Raw genomic sequence first — 25,749 nt, forward strand, 5'->3', positions numbered from 1 at the left:
ATCTCCTTTGAGATAAGGTATAAATTGCAAAAATACGGACTTTCCTATGTCTCCCATTCAATTTTTTACTTTCTGCTCTCCATCTGAATTTCGTGCGCCACCAGAACCACGTGACTGAAAACAACCTATGTGCAAGACACAATCTAAAATGTCATACTGTTAACAATTGTATACCATGAAGTCTTTCAGGAATATTCAGAACAAGAATTTTTGGTTGATGTTTTAAAAAAAACTGTAGGGTATAAAACTTTGTTGGGTTATTGAGAAAAACTGAGAGGACTTTGTCAAGGAATCTCAAAGATTCATTCAGTTCATTAATTGTTGATTTAACGGAAGCAGATCATGTCAGAGTCTACACAGTTCTGAAAAGGTGCCTTTTAAATAGGGCAATAACTTAATGCAAAATTTTCCAATTTTATAACACATGGGCCATTCCTATATTTGTATTAGGTGAAAACAAGGTGGAGGGATGCCAGAACAAAAATTCAATTGGAACAGTGCTGTGGCTGCTACTTGTATACGCATGTGATTGACAGACACTTTTGAATAATTAGGCTCCTCCTGAACTTCATATAGTGTGATGTGCCCATTATCCAGGTCACCTACACCAGTATTTCTTAACCAAGTTCCTGGAGGACCACCAGCTTTGCACATTTTCTATGTCTCTTTAACCAAACACATATCAAAACATCTTTAAACAAGCACGTATGATTCAGATCATCAGCTCATTAGCAGAGACTAAAAGACCTGTAATGGTTGTGACAGACAAAGGAGGCATCCAAAACATGCAATGTTGGGGGTCCTCCAAGAACGTGGTTGAGAAACACTGACCTACAGTGTGATTAAAAGCATGTCAACTTTTCTGAATGCCTCAATCACACTGGCAAACCAAAAAAAATCAGCTTGACCCCTTGTATGCCTGTATACACTTTTCAGTTGTGTTGTTTAGAATGAAAACGCTTCTAGTCTAGACAAGTAACGTAACGCTACGTTCCATCTAGATATTTATGGCAGCCTCCCCCCATGTATAACTGTAGAAAAGACATGACAGCGAGATTAGTTTACATTGAGGAGTTAACAATGATAATGAAAAATGATCTAACAGCCTTCATATCCATCTAATCTTGCATTTGTTTCGGTTTGTAAAAGAGTTTAATTTTCTTTCAAGGAATGTTTTGTGTTAATTGTTATTAAAATGAGAATTTATTAATCACTGAGTTTTTCTTCCTGCTCTTCTCTCTTTCATATGTAGGATATAATAAAGGAAGTATGTTTTGATAACTTCATGTGTATTTCGCGTGCATTCACACCTCACGATGCAGGTGTGTGCGTCGTCTGTTATTAGTGACTCACTGTAATTTAATGTACTAAAAAAAAATGTAATTTGGCATTTCATTTTCATAGGAGAGTTATATATAGACGCATAAGTTGCAGAATTTTAAAGCAATTTAATGATTTAAATGCTTTTTATTAGATATTACGTCATTCAATGCAACGACGCATGACTTTACGTAGAACTTACGACCTACTAACTACCGTTTACCCTGAGAACATGTGGTGCAACCGAACTGTGAACAAATTTAGTTACAAACTAGCTAGTAGTTACTAAGCCCCTTATGAGGACTTTACGTTCCAGTTTAAGAAAGAGCTTACGAACAGCTGGTGCAACCCTACCCAGAAGACCAATTGAATGATTTTTGAACAGCGAGGGATTTTGAATGTCTCCGTTTTCAAAAGTCTGCATTTTGATCCATTGATACTGAAAGAGAACACCAGCATTTCCAAATTATAACTGGGTTTTTAGCTTTTTCAGAATGCTCTGTTTTTGCAGGTCGAAGATACCAGAGTAGTGGACACCAGGCATACCTGTAATAAAACTTAAATAAAATAAATAAATAAAAACATGTTAGTGTAAACCGTACCTAAATACCTCAGACAAATGCAGAACCATTGGCGCTTGATTGCGGAAGCTCTGTTTTGATTTGGTTCGTCTGTTGCTGAAATTTCATAGGAGAGCACAGATGATGGTTGCTTAGCAAAGACAGACACCACAAGTGCTTTGAAATGAGTAGACAATCAAATTTACCATGTTAATGGTCCCTAACAGGTCCCTAACATTTATTTAAACTGACAAGGCTTTAAAACGTTGGCAGATAATAAACTTTCATAATGATTATTAACAGCAACGTCACATGAGTGCAGTAGACAGGGTAAAACCAAATAAATGTCTTGTCTCGAGAATATCTGAGAGATAACCTGTAAAGGCCCCACCCTCTTCTGGAAATGGTTAATTTGCATTTAAAGAGATGCACATTTTTTTGGTCATTTTTTTTGCAGCATGACATAATAATTAAACGATCTGTTGCATAATTTGAGCTGTAACTGTACATTCTGGGGACACTGAAATATATTGCACACGCATATATATATATATATATATATATATATATATATATATATATATATATATATATATATATATATATATATATATATCTTATATATATATATATATATATATATATATATATATATATATATATATATATATATATATATATATATATATATATATATATATATATATATATATATATATATATATATATATATATATATATATATCTCATGAAGCAAAATTGGTCTCCTTGATTGTGCCTTTAGTATACTTGGTAGATCTGCATTCTGCATATGGGGCAGAAGGTTTAGCTTGATGTGTTGAATGTCAGACTGGTCACAATTGTAGCTTTGTGAAACAAGCTTAAATGACTATTTCTGTAGTAAATTGATATTAAAGAACATATTACAGTGATTAGAAACTCATTGTTTATACAAGGTCTAATTATGATATAAAATACAAATATAACTGTCATATTGAGGCATAAGAGACTTTCCTTTATTATGAGCATTGTCATGTCTGCTTCTTGTCATGCCTAACAATGCCATTCATCCATGAATGCATTTACAGTGTAGAAAGACTTATTATTTGCACATAATAATTTTTTTTCTCCTTTATGTAACCTCACTGGATAGGTGCGAATGTCAATGCAAAGGACCACGTGTGGCTAACACCATTGCACAGAGCAGCTGCTTCCAGAAACGAGGTGAGCAGCCCATGTGATTTATACGCCTGAGTGGAGGCTCAATCTGAGCAACGGCTTACTCATGCCATTGTTTAGCATTTTAATATGATTCATGCATTGTGTTTTTCTTTTACCCAGAGGGCTGTGGGGCTGCTGCTGAGAAAGGGAGCTGACGTGACGGCACGGGATAAGTACTGGCAGACACCACTGCACATTGCAGCAGCGAACCGAGCCACGCGTTGCGTCGAGACCCTGCTGCCCCATGTGAGCAGCCTGAATATGGCCGACCGCACGGGCAGAGCTCCACTGCATCATGCTGCTCAAAGTGGATACCAGGAGGTAGGGTGGAATTAGTCATCTAATGCACTCGGGTGAATTAAAAGGCAGGGTGGGCCACTTCAGCCCTCAACATCTTTATTTCTGCACTCTGCACACTCGAAAGTGCAAACTGCTATTAGAGCAGATACTTATACCTTCATGTTGACATGTCCCTTTGTTGATATTTTCATGTAGATTTTTAGATTTCTTTGGAAATGTGGTTGACTACCTATTTTCAGTTATAGTTACTTTATAATAAATTAGTTTTTTACATGTAAATTAGTTTTTTAGACAGGTCACAATTATTAATGTCTAGACTATTTGTCAATATAATTGTGAATTCAGGCACAATCAAAACAATTATTTTTTTTAATTTAAAACGTATCATAAATAGAACAAAAATAATGCAATATAATTTAATTGAATATTTTAATTTGTTTTCATTTATTTCAGATTGAGATATTAATTTTTATGAAATATTTCATTCATAAGTTTTTAATAAGCACAAAACAGGAAAAAAAATGCAATCTATAATATTTATTTATACAAATAACAAATACAAAAAAACTATTTAAATAAATTCATTAATTAAACAAGACAGAAAATAATAATAATAATAATAATAAAAACACCAGCCCATCCAAACATGCATCATATAGAGTAAATAATATTCACCATCAAGTTTTACTTGATCAACCTCAAGACATTGAAAATGGACTGGAAAAGTAATGCCTGTTTCACCCCGCAAATGCGAGCAGCGCATGCGCAGTGCATATAGAGCAGAAGCAGCACACAGGCATTTGCCTTTCATACCAGCTGCATCACGGCGCGCAGTGAATCGACAGCCTTTGCACAGATCTGTCTGTCTGTCTATCTATCTATCTATCTAAATAAATAAATACACTTTTTTTAAAAAAACTTTTCAACTGCACCAAGGACGGCAGCAACTTCCTCCTATGCTGTTTTCTTATCCTCCAAGTATTTATTTTACAAATTCTATAGATCCTAAAGAACTGCATGCTTCTCAAGCTCTCTGAGGAGTGTCATTCATGTCTTTTAAGGTGCACTCGGTCAGAAGACAATCGCCTGTGAAATCATGTAATTTTGTTTTAGATTCTCAGGATGACGTAGGCCTATACTTCATAATAATATTTATACAATATAGTTATAATGATATTTATACATGCTCAAACTAGTGTGCAACTTAAGCAAAACTAATGCTAAAATTGTTTTGTAGTTCAAGCCCAAATAAATATTTGTTGCCGTTTTTAATCGTTTAAGTTCATTTGATTGACTATATAAAAATCAGTGGATCTTATAGATTCATTTATTGGGTAAAATTGCTGCTTTTTACTGTCATTCAATGTGTATTTGGTCCTTATCAATGCACTGTCACTTTAATTGAGTGTGAGCAGTGCAGCAAAAATAGACACAGCTCTGAAACTATCTGCTTTAGTGCTGCTCACGCTCCGAGCTGGCACGCTGCTTCTGTGTGCAGTATGAAAGCTCTAACTTGTTAACATGGATGCTGAAAAAACATCCTCTGCTCTCGGTTGCGGTGTGAAACAGGCGTAAGAGTAAAATTCTCTATGAATCATAAGTGCCGTGCTCTTAAAAGACAAGACCCCAGGAAGAGACCCCAGATTTTTTTCAAGCCTTATAAGTGCATCTGCCCCAGCAAAATTAATTCTTTCAAGCTTAAGAGTAGCAACAATTTGATATTATAAATTATTTGAGATTTACATATGCACAGTTACAATAATTGAAAATTTTATAATTTAGCTGCAAGCACATTCTTCTAATCTGCTCATCTGAATGCATGTAACGACACATTTTAGTTTATAGCAATATATTAATGCCATAATGTTAACTGTAATGCTATCTAATGACGTCACAGTAAATACTGCCTTTGCTGTCAATTTGTTTTGACAAAATGACTAAATATTTATTATATTTAACGTTTGAGAATCGCATATACTGTTTATAATAATATTAATGAAAATCCTTGGTTTGAATTATTTGTATGTATGTACATTTTTATAGTTATTAAATATACACTTAATATAATTTAAATATAATGGTCAAGATTTACAAACTTTTTAAATAGTTTGTGGAAACAATATGAAAACGGTTACTGCATTATATAGATATTTCCATTTATTTATTCAATATTAACAATCAGTCATCAGTATTTAGTTTTTAGTGCTTTTATTTACTGTTTAGTACTGCAAAAATGACCTTTGACTTCTCTAGTGTGTTTGTATTTAAAGGTTAAAATTGTGGCTTCACTTGTTTGGTTATTATTAGTTTCTTATGGTTGCCTCTAATGTCCAGATGGTCCTGATAAATCCATACAATGTGACTTTGTGCTTTTGCTGCCAACTAGATGGTTAAATTGCTGCTGAACAAGGGAGCCAATCTGAGTGCCAGTGACAAGAAGGACAGGCAGCCCATTCATTGGGCAGCTTACCTTGGTACGTGCTTTCCATGTTTTCTGTAGCTAAATAGCTACTTCCCTTGCATTAGATCGTTTGATCATCTTTAGCTACTTTGTGGTAATTGCTGGAAGTTGTAGTAATGTAAACCTGTTTGTTTCTCTCAGGACATCTGGAGGTGGTTAAGTTGCTGGTGTCTCAGGGCTCAGATAAGAGCTGTAAGGATAAGCGAGGATACACCCCTCTTCACGCTGCTGCTGCCAGTGGCCACGTCGATGTGGTCAAATACCTGTTACGCAATGGAGCCGAGGTCAGCACCAGGCCTTGACATTAAGCTTTTCCGCTTGTCAAGTGGACAAGTAAAACCTATTGTTTATTTAGCCAAAGATTAAAGGGATAGTTCCCCCCCCCCCAAAAAATGAAAATTACTTGGTCATTTACTCACTGTTTGGTTGTTCAAAACCTATTTGAGTTACAAAAGAAGATATTTTGAAGAATGCACATTGAATTTCATAATAGGAAAACAAAAAGACTATGGAAGTCTGTGGGTCCAGCAATCAGCATTCTTCAAAATATCTTCTTTTGTGTTCAACAGAGTAAAGAAATTTATAAAGGTTTAAAACCACATGAGGGACTATAAATGATGAGGTAATTATCATTTTTGAATGAATTACCCCTTTAAGTATCTTGTTCCTATTACAGATTCGTATTGGGTATATTTAAATTAATAGACAGGAAGACCAACATCTTTCTAAACACTTAAAATCCAATATAAATCATTAATCAATCAATAAATAAACCAATCTATTAAAATGAAGAGGGAAAAATATTGGAAAAAAATTGACTTAATGAAAACAGTAGAGTTTCAAAGGAAAATATACAAATAAAACTTGTACCATGCCAAAATACTGCAGTTTCTTAACGATGGATATTATAATTTATAATATGTCAGTGCTTCCCACAGGTTGGAAATATACTTGCGGTGGTAGCCGGCTTGAAACACACCATTTGCCCACATCACATAAATAGTTGACTATATGCAACAAACAAAACATAATTCAATTTTTAACAAATAATTTTATTTGTTATGAGACTGTTATACATTGTTTCTTTCAATGGGTTAAAGTAAAAAAATAAAAAAAGACAGAAATCAGACTTTTTCTTGTACTCTTATGCTATTCAAGAGCCATGTGCACCCACTGACAGGTTATATCTGCTTCTCTCTCTTTTTTCAAGTTCAAAGCAAACGTGAATGCCAAAGAGCAATTCCATGCAAATGTCAACTTTGCCATTAAAAAATACGGAAAAAGTTTCTGCGTTTTTTTTTTTATTATTATTATTTTTTTTATTATTATTTGATTTACTAAAGTCACACAAGTGGCAATTTCTAAATACATATACATATCTTTACTTTCTGTCACGTCCATAACGGAGAGATGTCAGATCCATGGCGACAATTTTTTTTTTTTTTCATAAATGCAAAAATATTAAATAAAATTAATCATTTTTGCTCTATCGTTATTCAACTCTTATCCTTTTGATTAGCATTATTTGTTTTGGGTTGTGCAGTTTAATTCACAGAATTTTTGCAAATTTAGTTCACTGTAAACTCGCAGATTGTTTTGGTCACATCCATAACACATGTTTGTTTTCCTCATTTAAATGACAAAACATGTTTACAGATTGATATTTTTCTGATGCCATAACTCTGTGGTCAGTTGTTCTGGAAAATATAAAAAGATGTTTCAATATAATGTTAACATACTTTCTATGTAAATTTATATTTTGAGTTTTACTGCAAATGTCACATCCATAATGCTGGAATTGCTCCAAAGCATTTTAGAAATGTATATCAAATAGTATTTAATATATTAACATCGTCAAATTAATAGAATAATCAGTAAATGAGAAACGAATGACAGAAAAGGGCATAAAAACAAACAATATTTCTAAAAATGATCATCATTACAAGATTAAAACCTGTAAATTATTTTAATAAGGCAAATGCATTGATTTACCATTACTAATGGTGCACATCTATTTTGAAGCCAGTTTAGACCAGTCATTTCGTCCTCTTTCAGTATATAGTGAAGTTTTAAAAAAAATTAACTATTAAATGTTTCTCTCGCTCTAGTGACAGTTCGTGCGCAGTCAGCTGCAAAGCCAAGCGAAAGTAATGCAAAACGGTAAAAAGGTAATGCAAAAACGCATACAAGGTTTAGAAAGCAAAAGCAAAAGTTAAATCCCGGACATTTTAGGAGATTTAGAAACCCTAACCAGTCCCAAAAAGGCGCGTCTCAGTGGGTCTGAAGTGCATGTGAGACTGTCTGGGAGTGTTGACAGGTCTCACGCACACGGAACGCAACGGGTAAATGAGAGAAGATTTTCCACTACTTAATCGATCGGGGATGTTTGGTTGAATTGGGCGGATACAAAAAAACAGCCCAAGTAAAGTCTTTGTGTGGGAAGCACTGCATGTATACTTTGATTGTTTGAACAGCTTGTCAGTTAAAAGGATACGTTTCAATTAACCTATGCTGCTTCATAGCGACTTGCAAAAACAGAGCAGAGCAAGATGTCATTAGTATTTTGGGGCTTTTTTTCCTGGAGAAGATAATTGGTTTACAGGATATTTTATTTACAGCATGTATTATTGTCTTTCTCAGATCGATGAGCCTAATGCCTTTGGAAACACTGCTCTCCATGTGGCCTGTTACACGGGACAGGAGGCCGTAGCCAACGAGTTGGTCAACCGTGGGGCCAATGTCAACCAGCCCAACCACCGTGGCTACACCCCCCTGCACCTTGCTGCCGTGTCCACCAATGGGGCTCTTTGCCTGGAGCTGCTGGTCAACAACGGTGCTGATGTCAACATGCAGGTAAATATGGAGTTTAGTTGACTTTTTTATATATATATAATGATCACAGGCTTTCTAGTTTAAAGCAATAATATGAATAATCAGCTATGAATATATTTGGCTTGCATGTTTTTTTTTCTGCAGAGTAAAGAAGGGAAAAGCCCTTTGCACATGGCAGCCATTCATGGACGTTTCACTCGCTCTCAGATCCTCATTCAAAATGGTTTGTTTTTTTTCTATTTCCAGATGATTTTCAATTGTTTTTATGATCTATAACTAACTCTGACTCCTGCTGTTGTCTCCTCAGGTGGGGAGATAGACTGTGTGGACAGATATGGCAATACTCCTCTTCATGTTGCTGCTAAGTACGGCCATGAGCTGCTTATTAGCACCTTAATGACAAACGGTGCTGATACAGCCAGGTAAAAAATACATGCATTTGTAGAACATGATTTGTTTGTTTGCTTTTTTGTGTGTTTGTAAGCTTTGGAACAAGTTGTGAACAAATGCCAAACTCCTCCTTCAGAGATGAGACCTTTTATCAATGTTTACATTTTAAACATGTGGCAAGAGGAGTGGGATGCATTGAAAAATAATACATTGTATAAAATATAACCTGAAATCTTAAACAGAGTTTTAAGACTACATTTGATCAAGTGATTTTACTAGATGTCGTATTGGACATACAAGAATAACCCATGTTTTTTTGCTCAAAGGTAAAAACCCTACTCGATGTTTGTACTGCACAATTCCTCTTACAGTAAAATATATTCTACTGGACTGTCCTGGTTTTAATGATTCCAGAAGAGTTTTTTTTTTAGAAAATAAACTCTCTTAAAGACATTTTTAGCAAAGTTACACCAGGAAAAATTTTACAATTTTTATCATGTATTAGTGCTACAAAACTGATTTAGTTTATGTATTCATTTGTTTGTTGATTTTTAATTGTATGTTTATTATTGAAATGTTCTTGCTATTTTTGTTGTTTGTAGTGAGAAGGGTTATTGTCATATCCTAAAAGGGGCTTTTTCACCAGTGGAACTTTTTTTTAATAGTTCTTAGAACTATTCAAAGAAATACTTTTTTTATTTTTTTATTTTCTTTTGGCGTGTTTGAACCGCAGGATCTAGCAACAATTGTTTCTCAATGAACTGCTTATTGGGAAACTGGTTTAACTCATACTTCATGGTAGGGTTTGTTTTGTTTAGTTCCTAGAAATACCTGGTGTGAAAGCTCCTAATTTTTCTATATATATATATATATTTTTTTTTTGCATGTTATAAAATTCATAATTTTCTTAGAGAAGCATTTATAAGCTTTATAAACCAGTATTTCTATACATTTCTACTGTATTATATTACTTTTTATTAATGTTTTTTTTTATATTTGTTTATAATTTTCCTTGTTCATTTCAAGTTTTTATTTGATTTATTTGTTTTTAAGATTTATTAGTTTTATTTGTATTAAATTTATTTATTTTAAATTATTATTTTAGTACTCTAACAAATTTAGAGATATTTTATATCAATACTGGGTGTGTATGTGAAATTATAGTAAAAATTAGTTTAATAACAGACCTCATGATGTATATTTCAGTGTGTTTGTTTTACATTTCTATTATTCCTGCTCATAATATATTTAAAAGTGCTGTAACTTTCCTGTCTTTGCATACACATGTTCAGAAATTTGCATTTACAAAGAAATTAGATCTTATCTCTGGCAAGTTTGCATGTAATCTGCTTCAATTGCATGTATAAATAATTTATATGTTCGTCCTCTTCCTATAGACAAGGGATTCATGGGATGTTCCCTCTACACTTAGCTGTGCTCTACGGGTCCTCTGACTGTTGTCGTAAGCTACTTTCCTCAGGTACACACACTTCTTCTTTCCTATACAATGACCATTGATTTTGTGTCTTGACTATATTAAATACCATTTTGCAACTGTAATTTATATGTACAACTGTATTTACACAGTGTTTCATGTATACTATTTAGAGTTATATTAAACTGATGGGTAGTTTCCATGAACAGCTTCACACATGACTGATTTGTTTCCAGCTAAAATGAATGTGTGTGTTTGCAGGTCAGCTCTATAGCATTGTGTTGTCAATGAGTAAGGAACACGTGCTCTCGGCCGGATTTGACATCAACACCCCAGACAACTTTGGGAGGACCTGTCTACACGCTGCTGCCTCTGGAGGGTGAGACTGCGGCTCTACTTAGAATGGGCTATTTAAAAAACGCCACTGGCCCACTTTATGTCAGGTGTCCCCAATAACAAATGCTTTATGCGCCCAAATGCCAACCAAGGTCATTATGTTGATGCGACTCGACAGCCTGCATCTAAAAATGATTGAAAAGGATGTTTAAAAGATTTATTTATGCCTCTTAAATTTTCTCTTTTCAGAAATATTGAATGTCTCAACCTGCTCTTAAGCAGTGGAGCTGACATGAATAAGAAGGACAAGTTCGGAAGGTACAAATCTCCTTGTTTTCGTTCAAATGAAACTCAAAAAACAAAGTTTGCTATTTTTTTCTGGTACTGTTCTGTTTTCCATTTGTATGTGATTTCTTGTCATTTGTGTATCTCTTTGCATAATAAAAAAAAAAAGTTTGGACTAGAAAAATTGCTATGAGCATATATGAATCTGCATGTTGAAATCATTTCTTGCATCAAGTACTGATTGAACCATTTTTTTTTTGTTGTTGCTAAAACTAAAATCAAAAACTGTAAAATACACAAGATATGTAACTCGCATAAATTACAAAAAATAAATCCATATGCAGAGGTAGGTTAACCCAAGTGTTTTGTAGATTTATCAGCACTTTTTATGATGAACAGATTACATTTAGCTTTTTATCACCTATAAACAATGATCAGCAATTGCCTTTACAGAATTCATGCTCAAGCATACTTGCAATGGCAGATCAAAGAATAAATCTACAGGAAAGCTAAAATGAGTTCTGTTTATCATTTAAAACTCTTAGGAAGACTAAAATTAATTATGGAGGTTTTGTTTTAAAGGTTTACATAATTTTACATTTTAACCTTTGACTCAAAGGTGTGTATAAACTTTTTTTATATTCTATATGTTATGTAAGTTTATATAAATGTTTTGTCACAATTGGTTGAACATTTTGGAGTCAAATTTCAAGGTGTTTCTAATGTAATGCATAAATTCTTATCTTTTTGTCATGATATTTTTAAGATTCACCTGTATGCTGATTGTTTGGATGTCTTTGTCTCTCTACCAGGACTCCTTTGCACTATGCGGCTGCTAATGGCAGGTATCAGTGTGTGGTGGTTCTGGTTGGAGCAGGGGCGGAGGTCAATGAGCGGGACCGCTCCGGCTGTACACCTCTACACTACTCTGCTGCATCAACTGCATTCTGCAGGTGAAATCTGCTTACATTGCTCCACAAATCTTCTTGCATCTATTAAATATAATGGCGCATCAGCATTACTGATCTCTGATGTGTTTCTCAGAACGGACAGACCCCATGCCAGCACTCATCAGAACCAAGAGGATGGGGAGAAGGAATCCTTTCTGTAAGTCCACAACACCACCAAATTGTTTCCAGACACGCTTAAAATTTAGTTTGTCTTCTGTAAAACACAAATTAGAATATTTTTAGATGGACTTATGGGTTTGAAATGATATTATGGAGAGTAAATGATGACAGAATTTTGATGATGTCATTTACATTAACATTACAACTCTTATACACAATTTTTGGGATCAGTAACATCTTTTTTCAATACTGTAAATACTTGTATTCAGAAAAGTTTAATTTAATTTTGCATATGAACACTTCCAGTTTCAAATGAAAGGTATTTTGTTCTTTCTGTTCATTAAAGAATTGTAAAGTATTTCCTGTTTTTGTTAAGCATAGCCTTTGTTAGCATAAGAACAACTTTATTATTGTTGTTATTATAGGTTATTTCATGCTTTGAATCTTTGTGTTTGAATATTTGTAGGTGTGTGGAGCATTTGTTGGACAATGGTGCTGATCCATGTTTGTGCAACACTAAAGGGTACAGTGCTGTGCATTATGCTGCGGCCCACGGAAACAAGCAAAACCTGGAGCTGGTGAGATTATTTAAAAATATATAAATAAATAGTTATCACAAAGCACTTGATGCACTCATCACATTTTGCTCTTGATTCTGCAGCTTTTGGAGATGTGCTTCAACACACTAGGAGACAAAGAGAGCAATGGGTCCATCAGCCCACTACACTTGGCGGTATGTCCAGAACATCTTGATTTTCTCATTGTCGTTACTTGGAGCTGATTGTAAAAATGATCCATCTATTGTTACTTTAATCTATTTTATGGTTTGTTTTAAAGTGATAGGACAGTTTATAAAGTTTGTTGTCATTTACATTTTCATTATTATTTACGTGCTTACAGGAGGAGTACTCTATATGCTGCAAAAAAGACTTTTCTTAGATTTTTTTTGAGTCTTGTTTCTAGTCTAAATATCAAAACAATCCTAAATCAAGAAGCATTTTCTAGACATGCAAAAATATTGTCTTGTTTTAAGAAATAATATGCCAAAATTAAGTTTTTCCATAAAAGAAGACAAATGCAAGTAAGAGAAGCATATTTTGCAGCATAGAATCGATTATGCATTCATTTATGAAGAGAAGAGTGTCACTCTTCATCTTCGACAGCTCATAAAGTACTAGCAGAGAGAGCTAAAAACACAACATCTGTGCTTTAACTTTCAGATATGAGCAAAACGATATTGCGAAATACAGTAAGATTAAAATCTGAACAAAACACTTCAGAGATGGTCATTTCAGTCAGTTTTCCTAGCTTATAAACCATGCTTGTTAATTATTTTACTGTTATGAAAAAGATTTAAATTGCATTCATTTAAATTAGAATGCGTAAATGTCTTTGGCCCATTAAATCTTTTCAAGAGTGTAAATTCATGTCAAAATAGCAGCAGCTTGAAAAACAGAGCATCATAAATGCATAATTCAAAAACCAAAGAAATAGCCGCATCAACAATTATAAATTTCACAGAGACTGAGACCAAAAAAGTGCAAGTTTGAATGATGACTGTCTTGTATCTGTATGACCTGCTTCTGTTTTAGATTGTAGACATAGATGCATACAAAATGTTTAATTTATAGCATTGCAGACTGATCAAATAATAATAACTGAAAATATAATAACTTCTTAATTTAGTTACCCTTTATAGTTGCTCTCTGTAAGAGTCAATAATTGAGGCTGTGTTTGATGAAAAAATAAATTGTTCCCTTTTAGACATGGGCTGGAATAATATTCTTTATTGAGAAGCAGTTTAAGCCTAACTACTAACTTTTTCATCATGTATATATTAATGTTTGTACAATAGTTCTGTCTAGTTCTTGAATCTGAATGACTGATCGCGGTTCGATATTCTGCAAATAAACAACACTCGTCCAGCCTCTTCACCCTTGTGTATTACTCCGCCCACATACAGCGACAAGCAGAGGACACTGCAGTTTGACAAATACTGCTGCTGTTGGACAACACAATGTAGTTTTGAGCCTTTTTTAACTGAGAATGTAGTTGTTTAGATTGCAACTATGCAGTTTATTTGTAAGGATAGTGCCTTTTAAAATATTTATAATTTTTTAGAGACAGCGCGTCAGTGGCCATTAGCCTGTCTTTGAGCAAAGACGGTTGACGAGGTTAAGCCACAAGATGGCGACAGAGACAGCATAATAAGCCCTAAGAGAAAACGACGTAATTTCAAACTACAGCTGGTCAAATCAGTATTAAACTGGTAAATGACTTTCTAAGTCAATCTCTCTCTCTCTCTCTTTTGTATGTGGTAGTGCTTGCTGTATTTATACCATAGTAATATTGTGATCTCCTGATTGCAACAGAGCAATACTGGGAAATCTCTGTAGACTGATGGCATTTCATGCCGTTCAGCCTTATAATCTTAAAATGTCAGCAAAAATCACCTGTTTTGTCATCACCTTAGACATTATGCTAGAGAATCATTCAATTACTAGCTCTAAAGTTATGTTAGTGAATTAGTAATGGTTTCTGCTGTTCTGATGTCAGCTGCAGATGCGAAGGAATGGCGGAAGAAAGTAGTTCCTCTTACAAAAGGGTTTTGAGAGACTCTGTGTTTGATTTTCTTTTTTATATACATGATTATGCTGTCGACCTGTTGTATAAACGGCTGTATATCGTCACTAAGATGCACCTCCAACAACGCACGCCCGCCACCAGTGCCGATATACAGCCGCATCGCACTGCTACTCGTGTGATATTGCTCATATACACATGCAATTCAAAAGTGTCCTAGCCTGAGACTGAAGCAGAGCTGGCATGTCACTTTTGGTAAAAGCGAACTATTCAGAAAGGTTATGTCTTTTCAGGTTTACTGTGTAGCCCTTGACAGTGGCTTTAGGTTTAGTTTTGCATTATTGAACATTATCCGACTCGACTATTTTTGTAATCAGTATAACTGTGCGTACACACCAAAAGCGGTGAGAGCATCCAAGGTCGCTCAGGCCGCTCTGGCGACAACGCTGTCTGCCTTTAGCTCCGGCGGCGAGAGCGTCAAAATTCACTACATTGATCTCGTATTTAAAGGGGCCGTTGCAGCATATCAGTTACATTCCTACATAAAACCTGCTTTCTAGCATGAAAATGTTGCGCACTTCTTAAATTGATTTAACAATGGTAGATCAAGTTGCATGTGGTGTGGCTTTGCTCCTCTTAATTATCCAATATGTGTCCATATGTCTGAAATATTCTGAAGCAGCAACACTGTTTTGTACTGTCGCATGAGATTCCTGCTTTTTTAAAGATAAATATATAACGTTACAACACTAAAGCACATCAGTAACTTATTTAATGCATGTTCCTGTAAGAAAACATTGTAAATAATTAAAAAACTGGGGACCGCAATAATCAAACCCTTGGTTGGAACCAAAGTTCACAGGTTTGTGTTCTCTGAACTTCTCTCAAGCGGTGGACTTCTTCATTCTGATTGCTTGCCGCTGAACCACGTCATAGCTCTTTACCATACTGTTGACATGATTTCAACTCTCTTCGACACTCACACCGGTGAAGACACGCCGCGCTGCTCCTCGCCGCTTATTGCCGCTGGCTCTCATTGAAAATGAATGACTTCCGGCTACTTTGACGCTCTCGCCGCTTTCGATGTGAACGTACGGTAAGAATATTACTAAAAACAAAACCACTGTGGGCCAACCCTCAGTGCAATCTGTCAAAATCACAGACCGCCACATCCAAAAATACAAACACATCATTGAGAGAAAAGGTTTGATTAATGTGACTCTTCAGCATCTTATTCACAGCATAAATCAGCAGGAGTTTAGAGCAGCTAATAATCACTGTAATGCTCTTTTTTTTCTGTCAGGTGGAGTCGGGTCACTGGGAGTGTGTGACGGTGTTAATAGAGTCTGGAGTGTGTGTGGATGTGTGTGACCCGGTGGGCCGCTCTGTGCTGTATTTGGCTTCCCAAAGAGGACACAGCCGCTGCGTTGAGCTCCTGCTCAGCCAATCAGCTTCCTGCCTCCTTGCAGAGCACCGCAGCAAATGGGGCCCTCTTCATGTTGCAGGTACACTGAGTGTGTATGTGTGATTGGGCTTGTGAGGTGTGTCTTTGTATATGGAGTTTTTGACGGATCGCTGTGCTTTTTGTTGACAGCTGCCAACGGCCACTCTGAATGTCTGCGGTTGCTGTTGTGTAGTGAAGGGGGAGCCGACCTGGTTAATGTTACAGATGCGGAGGGGCAGTACGTATCAGCTTATGGCTCATTTACAGTGTGGTTTTATTTCTAATGTTTTGTTTGTTCACATGCAAGTAACATTTTATTAATACATGCAATTCCGTTTTAACCAATGTGCACTGTTTAAATGTACTATACTACCATTTAGTTATATTAGGGATGAAAACATCCACTGAATTAAACTTCTGTAAAAAAGGCATCAGATGTATATATAATTTTTTCTGCATAAATCTGTTATTCTACCTCAGTCCTGATCAAAACTAATAAATGTTTTTACAAATTACAGGAATTTAACTCTTTAATTGCCAAATTCATAAGTGATGTCACTGATTTGGTGAAAAATACATAAAATGACAATATAAAATATATGATATAAAAATATATAATATAAAAGGTAATTGTGGACTGGATCTACAGTCTTGGACGTGTGAATGATTAGTAACAACATTGCCTTTGATGCGTTGTTAGTTTTTGTGCAGCAGAAGATTTATTTTTTCTCCATAATTTACTGTTGGTGACTGTTTTTGCCCTATTGACTTCCATTATAACCACATATTTTGATTGCAAACCATGACACTATATAATCATGCATTTTTGATTGTTGGTGGTTTTCCCTGTTGGAAAGAGGTCAAATTTGTAATTTTTACTGTTTTACTGATCATCAGTTGGCACCATTACCTTAGGCCTGTGCAAAAAAGGAGGACAACAACATTTATATGGAGTTCAACAGCAAATTAAAGCAGGGCTCGCAAAATTTCTAAATTCCTGGTAGTCCTTTGGGATGGCCCTTCAGTTTTGGTAGCCTGAATATAAACTTAAGTAGCCCAAACAGAAAATACATAAAAAAAAAACATAAAATTACTAAAGAAAAAAGATATAATTGCATTTGTTATGGGTTATATATTCATTTTTGAATTAACCAAAAATTTAACTTTTTAAAGTTTTTGTGTAATTTTTTTTTTTAAATCAACCAAAAAAAAAGTGAACATTGTTTCTGGTTAATTTTTGCATCTATAAAGACATTTAAATATGTTACAGAGTAGTTTACTCGTTTCAGTGTTTCTTTCTTTTTTAAACATAAAACATTTTCTTCAAACTATCTTTACCTGTGTTTAACAGAAAGAATAAGAACTCAAACAGGTTTGAAACAAGGGAAAGGAGTAAATAGTGGGTTTATTTTCATTTTTGGGTAACTGCCCCATAACTATTCCTTTAAGTGCATGTCAAAAAAAATAAACATTTCTTTTTACAAGCTGTCTGTCAATTGTTTACTGATCCTGTTGAATATCCGTGAAAAGTAGACAGATAACATTAACTTATCCTTATTAACTTATAACGTGTATTCTATCTTTCTTAAGCACGTGCGTCTGTTCTGCAAGTACTTTTCATGGAGACGCATTACATTTAAAACTTATCTCGGGCTATTTCTGTATGTGAAACTTATGTCAGCACGATCTCTGAGTGAGTGACGGGTTTTTGTGTGCTTCAATATCGCGCATTTCAGTACAGAACAAGCGATTAAACTGACGGAAACACTGCTTTATTTGAGGTTTAGTTGATAATATTGTGGCTTTTCTCCTTTATCAACAAGTGGATTTATTGCTGCCATATCAGCAGCACAGCACATCCATAATTATCCACTTTGTGAGAGAATGTAAAAGGCATTGAAATATAATTTTCCTCCCACTGGCCCACTGGGCAGCGTGTAGATGGATGTTAGTAGCCCGACTCAAAATACAATAGCCCTGGGATGCTGAACTACTGAATTTTGCGAGCCCTGTAAAGTGTCTGAATGTGTCAGAGTGACCTTTCTGCACTTATCTTGATGTGTCTGAAAAAAATCTAAAAATGCACATCAGCTCTTAGAACTTTGTGAAGTAAACAAAAACAAAGACTGTGTATTGATGCACCGGCTGGCTTTTGATGTTGAGAAGTACAGACTAAACAAAAAGGATGTTTGTATGATATGAGGATTTTATTGGCTCACTTAGCAACTATTTTAGCAATTATTTTCCCCCATAATATCATTAAAATAATAATGATTAGAAATAAATGAAATCATACTACATTTGGGTTGTCTTTGTTCCAAAAATCTACTTTCGAAATAGATATTTAAATCGAGATTTGTAAATCATGTAGTTAAATACTATTTATATACTTTACTGAATATTTTTACATGTGTTTGCAGAAAAAACAAGTAAAATTTTGTTAGTTTATTGCATGACAATTAGCAAGTGTCAAAAGTCATTGACAGTGCAAACCATTATGATTAAACAATTTTTTTATTTATTTTTTTTTTAACTAGAATTCTCCATTTTTTTTTTTTAAATCCCAAAAGCCTTTTAAACTGTGAAAAAATGCATTTTTAGCTTATTGTTTATCCATTTCCCCTTTTCTCCTGTCAGAACTCCACTAATGCTGGCGGTGCTGGGGGGACACACTGACTGTGTGCATCTGCTGCTGGAGAGAGGAGCTTGTCCTGACATGAAAGACAGGAGAGGAAGAACAGCCTTACACAGAGGGGTGAGACCCTGAAACTGTCGGTCATTTGAGCATTTTTGGTCTCGTCATGTGAAGTGTCACTAACCAGCTGCGTCTCAGCAGGCGGTGATGGGTCGAGAGGACTGTTTAACCGCCCTGCTGTCCCACAACGTCTCAGTCCTTAGCAGAGATTTCCAGGGGCGAAGCGCGCTCCATCTGGCTGCCTCTTGCGGTCATGCCGACATCCTCTCCAACCTTCTTTCTGCTGCTGATCACTCCCAACCCCAAGACCCACTCACTGACCGCCACGGCTACACACCCGCTCACTGGGCAGCCTATCACGGTACCACTCTCCACCCTTTCAGCCTCAGTAGCACCTTCATAATTGGATTGCACGATATTAGAAAAATCTGACATTGCGATATTTTGTTTTACCACAACATTCATTGCGATATAAATAACACTTCACCAGATTATTTTAATAACTCTATTTTGAAAGATTGCATTCATTTAGATCGACTGAGGGGAAGTCTTTTTTTATATATTTATAAGATCTGAATAAATTACATGCAAAATCAATAAATAAGGCTTTAGAGTTTTCAGGGAGTCTAACAGTATTCAAGTAGAGAAATTTAACAATCAAATGTAAAATGACGTTGTAATCATTGATTATATATAAATATTTAAAAATATAAATGTATTTAATAATATCTTTGTTTTTATCATAAAATTATCTTATCTTTTTAAAATCTTTAATAAATAATAATAAACTGCAATGTGACTATTGCAGATACACACATTGCGATATCGACGCTCAAACGATATTGTTCAGCCCTACTTTATTTTGTTACAGGGTATCTGCGGGGTCTTAAAATGTCTTTAAATTTCAAAAACTAAAATTTTAGGTCTTGAATTCACTGAAATATTGTGTTGTAGGTCTTAAGTGATTTTTAACAGACCTTAATTTTCCTCTGTTTATGTAAAGCTACCCAATCGGGCTAACATCCATCCAATCACCAACAATCCATTTCAATAAAAGTTTTAACAAAACTCTATTTATAACTTTATTTACCAATATGGTTTAATTATCTTCATTACAATAACAATGTTTTTTTTTTTTTTTAAATGTTTTGACTGGGCAATTAGACAAAAATCCTTAGTGCTTAGCCTTGTGTAATTTCTTAAAGTCTGATGAGACCTTTATTGATTCGCAATGTTTTGTGAAACAGGTCATGAAGACTGTTTGGAAGTTTTACTTGAACTTAAACCATGTAGTATCCAGGAGGGAAACCCCTTCACCCCACTGCACTGTGCTCTGTGAGTATTCAAGAGTTGTAGTTTTTTTTACTTCAAATTAGAGTTTCTTTGTTTTGAACAAGATGAGAAATTGTCAAGCATGAGTGATTTACATGTTAATACAATGCAAAGACGCGAATAGCTAGACATCCTGCGACATGATTCTTGCGAATGACGCTACGCAAGTTGAGCATTTTGCGCATTTCACGTTTAACGAATCATGCAAATTGCTCGAGTTGGAAAATCTGAACTTCAGCAGACATTCGAACCGCGTTAACCAATCAGGAGCTTGCGCTCATTCGGGTGTGCTTATGAAATAGTGCCTGTTGTTGGTGTCCCGGGGCGAAATCCTATTGCCGACACTAGACAACAGCTCATCAAAATGGCCTGGGCTCAGTCTGAGCAACCACTGAAAGCTTCCATCATCCAGGTACAGTTTCTGGAGGAGTTGTTGAACTCGCAAAGCTGAGTGCACCTCTGAAAGTCATTTAGCAACGAAGCTACAGTCGCTGGGATAACAGTCGCTTGATGCGAATCTGCATCTATTGTGAAGTGAATTTGACGCTCAAATGAAGCGAGTGAACTCAAAATGCATTGTTTCCTCTAGGATTTTTTCCAGCTGTGGCAGCAGGCTTTTTACACAGATCTACCAACTACTTATGGTGTTAATTCAAAAACAATTGTTGTGAGCGCAGTCTTACAAGTCGAGATCGCATATATGTAATACGACCATGCAAATCTCTTTGCTTGCACGCAGATTTCCTCTGTTCGTGCACAAAACTTCTTGCGTGCCACTTCAAATATACGCTGCTCAAGTGCAGATTTTCTTTTGCATTCTCAAATAAACGCTACTGAAGTGTGATTTAGTGCGTTTATGTAACGAGAATGTCTCCAACATTTACTTGATTCGCTAGGAATATTTATGAGTGTCTCCAATAGACCTACAGAACGGCTTGATGAGTCCTGAAGTAAAGTGAAACGCCTGTAAACTCCAGCAAGATAAAGTCTTTGTTTGTTGTAGGCAGAACCATAGACCTTTATCTATAAAGTATAATTATGGAAACTGTGTTCATCCTAACTGAAAGCTACGTCGTGTGTGTGTCAGTCAGTCAGTCAGCATGTCACCTTAGAAGGTTAAACAAATAACGCGCAACACTACTATAGTTAAGGAAAAGTTTGTGCGGTTAAAATTCACTTACTTTTTAATAAGTTTTGGTGCGATTATAACCCGCTATTTAAAAAAAAGGACAATGTTTTGAATAAGAAGCTGTAATGTGACCATGGCAGGATGAATTTTAGTGTGGCACCCCGCCATAGAAGAATGAATGTAGCGGATACCATGACATGTTCACCTGTCTATTTATGCACACGTGCCGCGTCTGATGTGAACATAGAATAATTCTGTTCTCATCGTATTTTTGTTCAAAATAAATAGTGAGACTTTAACACAATTAAAAACCAAGGAAAATGTGCTAGGAAAATATTTTTGTAGAAATATACTTTTGAGTTTTGTTGTTATATTTATTTTGTCAGTCACAAATATTGTCTTTTGTGTAGTAAACCTATGAAGTTATGATATGCACTGAGCATTAAGGTTAAACTTAAACCATGTGTTTCATAATAACTGTCTTGTCATCCCATTGCAGCATTAATGGCCATAGTGGTTCTGCAGAGCTGCTGTTGGAATCCAGTGTTTGTAATTCGCTGGTAAACATCAGGGATGCCAAAGGAAGGTTGGTTCAAGCTTTTATTGTAATACAGTTGCTGTGTAGTAGCTGCTGTCACATGTTTACACATTGAAAAGCATTCGTTAAATAATCTCCTATGAAAGTGCATAAACATCTTTCCTCTAGGACCCCACTTCACGCGGCCGCAGTTGCGGAGGACGTGGCTGGGCTGCAGCTGGTTCTGCGGCAAGGAGCAGACATCGATGCCGTGGACCACTCAGGCCGTTCTGCACTGATGGTGGCTGCCGACTATGGCCAAAGTGGTGCCGTGGGTAAGAGTTGCATCATGTGCCATGAAAAAGACTGAATCTCTCAGATCTCAACAGCAGACTATTAGATGTCTGTACTGAAAGCACTTTAATGGATGTTGGTTTAAACGATGTTAGTTAACCCTTGTGTGCTGTTGGGGATGTTTTCATCCACTGTGGGTGACTTTAAGTCTTAATTTGGCAGTCTTCATTTTTTTATTAATATTTTTTTTCCAACAGATATTGCGATTTTGATTTAGTTTGTGATTTAATTTTGTAGTCAAGCTTCAGCTCAATATTCTGTATCGTTGCTTCTTACTGCTAAAATGCAGTGATTGTTAGTCAAAAAAAGAACTAAAAAGATATTAAACTCCAACTTTTATTCAAATTTGTTTATAAACATTCAGAAATTAAACACTACTTTAATTATCTCCTGGTGCCTTTGTGATGGGTTTTTTTTATATAGTGTAACAGCTGAAAACGGCTCTGAAACTGTACTTTGCTGTTGCTTGCTATTAGATTTAGTGTCACTGGCAATGCTTTCAGTTAACTTTTTAGCAAGACACTCCTCATATAGCTGCTTGTTGGGCTTTTTAGGTGCTGGTTGTTGTATTTCCTCGTGCTGTAGCATAAATTCAGCGACAGCTTTTACAAATGAGCAGTTTTTGTTCGGTGTCTGACTTTGAAACCAAAATATTTCAATATTACTGACATGCTGTTTTTTTTTTATAATAGTCTATTAATGCTTCTGAAGCAGCAGATGCCATTATCTCACTTTCCCTGCACTTTCCTGTTTTATTGTGGGTGTTCCGCATAGTTTGGTTGCGCAATTGTGATTGGGCAGAACGAAAGTGAGCACACTCAAATGGCTAGTAAGACGGCAATCACACATTTGCTCTGGGTGGGGAAAATTACGTAATGCATATATTTAGCTAATATAGCTAAACGTAACATTTCAAATCACGATTGCGATTCAATTTCGATTAATCGCACAGCCCTAGGGGGTACACTGTAAAACCTAAATATTTAAGGTAACTCAAACCATTTGAGGAAACCGATTGCAACCAATCATTTAAGTTCAAAAACTAATCCTAATGAACTTAATCCATTTGATTAAAAGAAGCAATTTGAGCACCGTAAAACCCAATAAATGAAACCAACTGAGTACTGTAAAATCCAATAAGTTAAGGCAACTCAAACCATTTGAGGAAACCGATTTCTACAAACCATTTGAGTTAAGCTAATCTATATGAGTACTGTGAACTTACTCCATTTAAGTTGAAGTAATGAGATATTGAATTAACTCATTACCTTCAACACTGTACTCATTTGAAAAGAGTTTTGAACTCAATTAACTTTCAGTCAATTTTGAGTTAACTACACTCATTTAAATTGATAAAGTTGACTGTTGAGTTATTTATCATATCTCAGATTGAGAAATCACATAAGTATTTTATATTTCAATGTAAAATTGTTTGGTTTTTTATGTATCGTCTGTTGTTTTATGAAGTTGTTGTTATTATGAAATATGTTTTATACCTTTATTAATCTTGCCATGAAATAGCCAGTTGCTGGTGTGGCAATAAATAAACAAATGAACAAACAAAGAAACAATTAGACATTGTAAATATCTGAATCCTTAACAGTTTAATACTAGGTTTTTGTGGTGTTTCCATTTTTATAGCCCTGCTGCTGCACAGAGCCAAAGCTGATCTGTCCCTCCTGGATGTGAATAAGAACACTGCCCTGCACCTGGCCTGCAGCAAGGTACAAACACAGCACTTTATTTAAACTCAAATCTCACTGTCTCTTGATTCTATTTCCCAGACGTTGTCCATATTGCTAACTCTGTTTTCATTTGAAGGCTCATGAAATGTGTGCCATGCTGATCTTGAAGGAGATCCACAACCCTATCCTCATTAATGCAACCAACAGTATGCTTCAGATGTGAGTTTCTGTCTCAGTTTGCTAATACAACTATTAGCTTCTGTGGACAAACCTTTTGAAAGCATTGTAACTTTAATTGTTCCTGTATTTCAGGCCCCTTCACATTGCCGCCAGGAATGGTTTGGCCACTGTGGTTCAGGCTTTGCTGAATCGTGGTGCCACCGTGCTGGCAGTGGATGAAGAAGGTAGGACAGGCTTTTCTGCTTTGCCTAAAAAATTGCTAATTAATTTATAGATAAAGTTTGTGTCCGTTGTTTATGGTAGTAATGACAACAGGGACTAATATCCAGGGCTAAAACAAACTAATTTTGTGATTTATTTTTATTTATTTATTTATTTTTTATTTTTTTTATTTTTTGGGATATGTAATTAGTGTTAGTTCACCCAAAAATAAAAATTCTGTTAATTTCTTATCCTCATGTTGTTCCAATGTCCTGAGATCTTTGTTTATCCTTGGAACACAAATTTAGATGAAATCCAGGAGCTCTCTCATCCTCCATAGACAGTAGTAGAATATGAGGTTTAGTAAAGGACCCAAATACTTTGACAAAACATTTCATGTGACTTCAGTGGTTCAACTGTAATCAAATCAGTTTGCCAATATCTTCCTTATCAGATCAGGGTGTGTGTTGTGTGTTGCGCTGCTGATTCTAATAGCAGTATGTCATAATGCCTGTAGTCAACACCCAATCTGGCGCGGTAGACAAGATAAAGCCGAGTTGTGTTTACAGTTTGTTAGCTTCAAATGCTTACAGTTGAATCACTGAAGTCACATGAAATGTTTTGACTGTTCCTTTTCTGGACATCCTGAGACTGTTGCTACCTATGCAGGTTGAGGGACTTGAATTTGATCTAAAATATCTTAATTTAAATTCCGATTTAAGAAGAGGATGAAAAGTTAACAGAATTATAATTTTAGGTGAACTAACCTTAATCTTACTTGCATCACCCTCACCAGTTTACATGTTATGATTTAACTAGATTCGTTTTAAATTAATTTCGTTTTCCTTTAGCTTAGTCCCTTATTTATCAGGGGTCGCCACAGCGGAAAGAACCACCAACTATTCTGGCAAATGTTTTACACAGTGGATGCCCTTCCAGCCGCAACCCAGTACCGGGAAACCCAGATGATAATGTCAAACAAATAATTTATAATTAGGAATTTATAATAATGGCCTGCACAGTAGCGCATTGGGTAACGATGTTGCCTCGCAGCAAGAAGGTCGCTGGTTCGAGTCTCAGCTGGGTCAGTTGGCATTTCTGTGTGGAGTTGCATGTTATGCTCATGTTGGCGTTGGTTTCCTCTGGGTGCTCGGGTTTACCGCAAAAGTCCAAAGACATGCGCTATAGGTGAATTTGTTAAGCTAAATTGTCCATAGTTTATGGGTGTTTCCCAGTGATGGGTTGCGGGTGGAAGGGCATCCGCTGCGTAAAACATATGGTGGATAAGTTGCCGCTTCATAAAGGGACTAAGCTGAAAAGAAAATTAATGAATAATAATAATTTAAAATAATTTCTTGCATGTATCCTATATGTTCAGAAACTGTATATATTAAGATAAAAAATACATAATTGACCAAA

General features: G+C 35.5%; 1 protein-coding gene across 1 annotated transcript in view; it reads left to right on the plus strand.

Moving 5' to 3' along the window:
* The window catches only part of ankrd52a (ankyrin repeat domain 52a), a 38,686-nt gene that overhangs the window by 2,495 nt on the left and 10,442 nt on the right, over nucleotides 1–25,749 (plus strand). Inside the window, exons 4-27 of the mRNA XM_056449788.1 lie at nucleotides 3,034–3,104; nucleotides 3,222–3,422; nucleotides 5,788–5,875; nucleotides 6,004–6,146; nucleotides 8,503–8,715; nucleotides 8,839–8,917; nucleotides 9,002–9,116; nucleotides 10,482–10,564; nucleotides 10,781–10,898; nucleotides 11,105–11,173; nucleotides 11,953–12,093; nucleotides 12,185–12,247; nucleotides 12,677–12,788; nucleotides 12,872–12,943; nucleotides 16,097–16,298; nucleotides 16,388–16,475; nucleotides 18,875–18,992; nucleotides 19,074–19,293; nucleotides 20,180–20,267; nucleotides 21,893–21,979; nucleotides 22,100–22,245; nucleotides 23,906–23,988; nucleotides 24,086–24,168; nucleotides 24,262–24,353. Of these exons, the coding sequence (XP_056305763.1) occupies nucleotides 3,034–3,104; nucleotides 3,222–3,422; nucleotides 5,788–5,875; nucleotides 6,004–6,146; nucleotides 8,503–8,715; nucleotides 8,839–8,917; nucleotides 9,002–9,116; nucleotides 10,482–10,564; nucleotides 10,781–10,898; nucleotides 11,105–11,173; nucleotides 11,953–12,093; nucleotides 12,185–12,247; nucleotides 12,677–12,788; nucleotides 12,872–12,943; nucleotides 16,097–16,298; nucleotides 16,388–16,475; nucleotides 18,875–18,992; nucleotides 19,074–19,293; nucleotides 20,180–20,267; nucleotides 21,893–21,979; nucleotides 22,100–22,245; nucleotides 23,906–23,988; nucleotides 24,086–24,168; nucleotides 24,262–24,353 (2,775 nt within the window). The remainder of the gene's footprint in view (nucleotides 1–3,033; nucleotides 3,105–3,221; nucleotides 3,423–5,787; nucleotides 5,876–6,003; nucleotides 6,147–8,502; nucleotides 8,716–8,838; nucleotides 8,918–9,001; nucleotides 9,117–10,481; nucleotides 10,565–10,780; nucleotides 10,899–11,104; nucleotides 11,174–11,952; nucleotides 12,094–12,184; nucleotides 12,248–12,676; nucleotides 12,789–12,871; nucleotides 12,944–16,096; nucleotides 16,299–16,387; nucleotides 16,476–18,874; nucleotides 18,993–19,073; nucleotides 19,294–20,179; nucleotides 20,268–21,892; nucleotides 21,980–22,099; nucleotides 22,246–23,905; nucleotides 23,989–24,085; nucleotides 24,169–24,261; nucleotides 24,354–25,749) is intronic.

The sequence above is a fragment of the Danio aesculapii genome, chromosome 23, assembly GCF_903798145.1.
Source record: "Danio aesculapii chromosome 23, fDanAes4.1, whole genome shotgun sequence".
NCBI classification, from domain to species: Eukaryota; Metazoa; Chordata; class Actinopteri; order Cypriniformes; family Danionidae; genus Danio; species Danio aesculapii.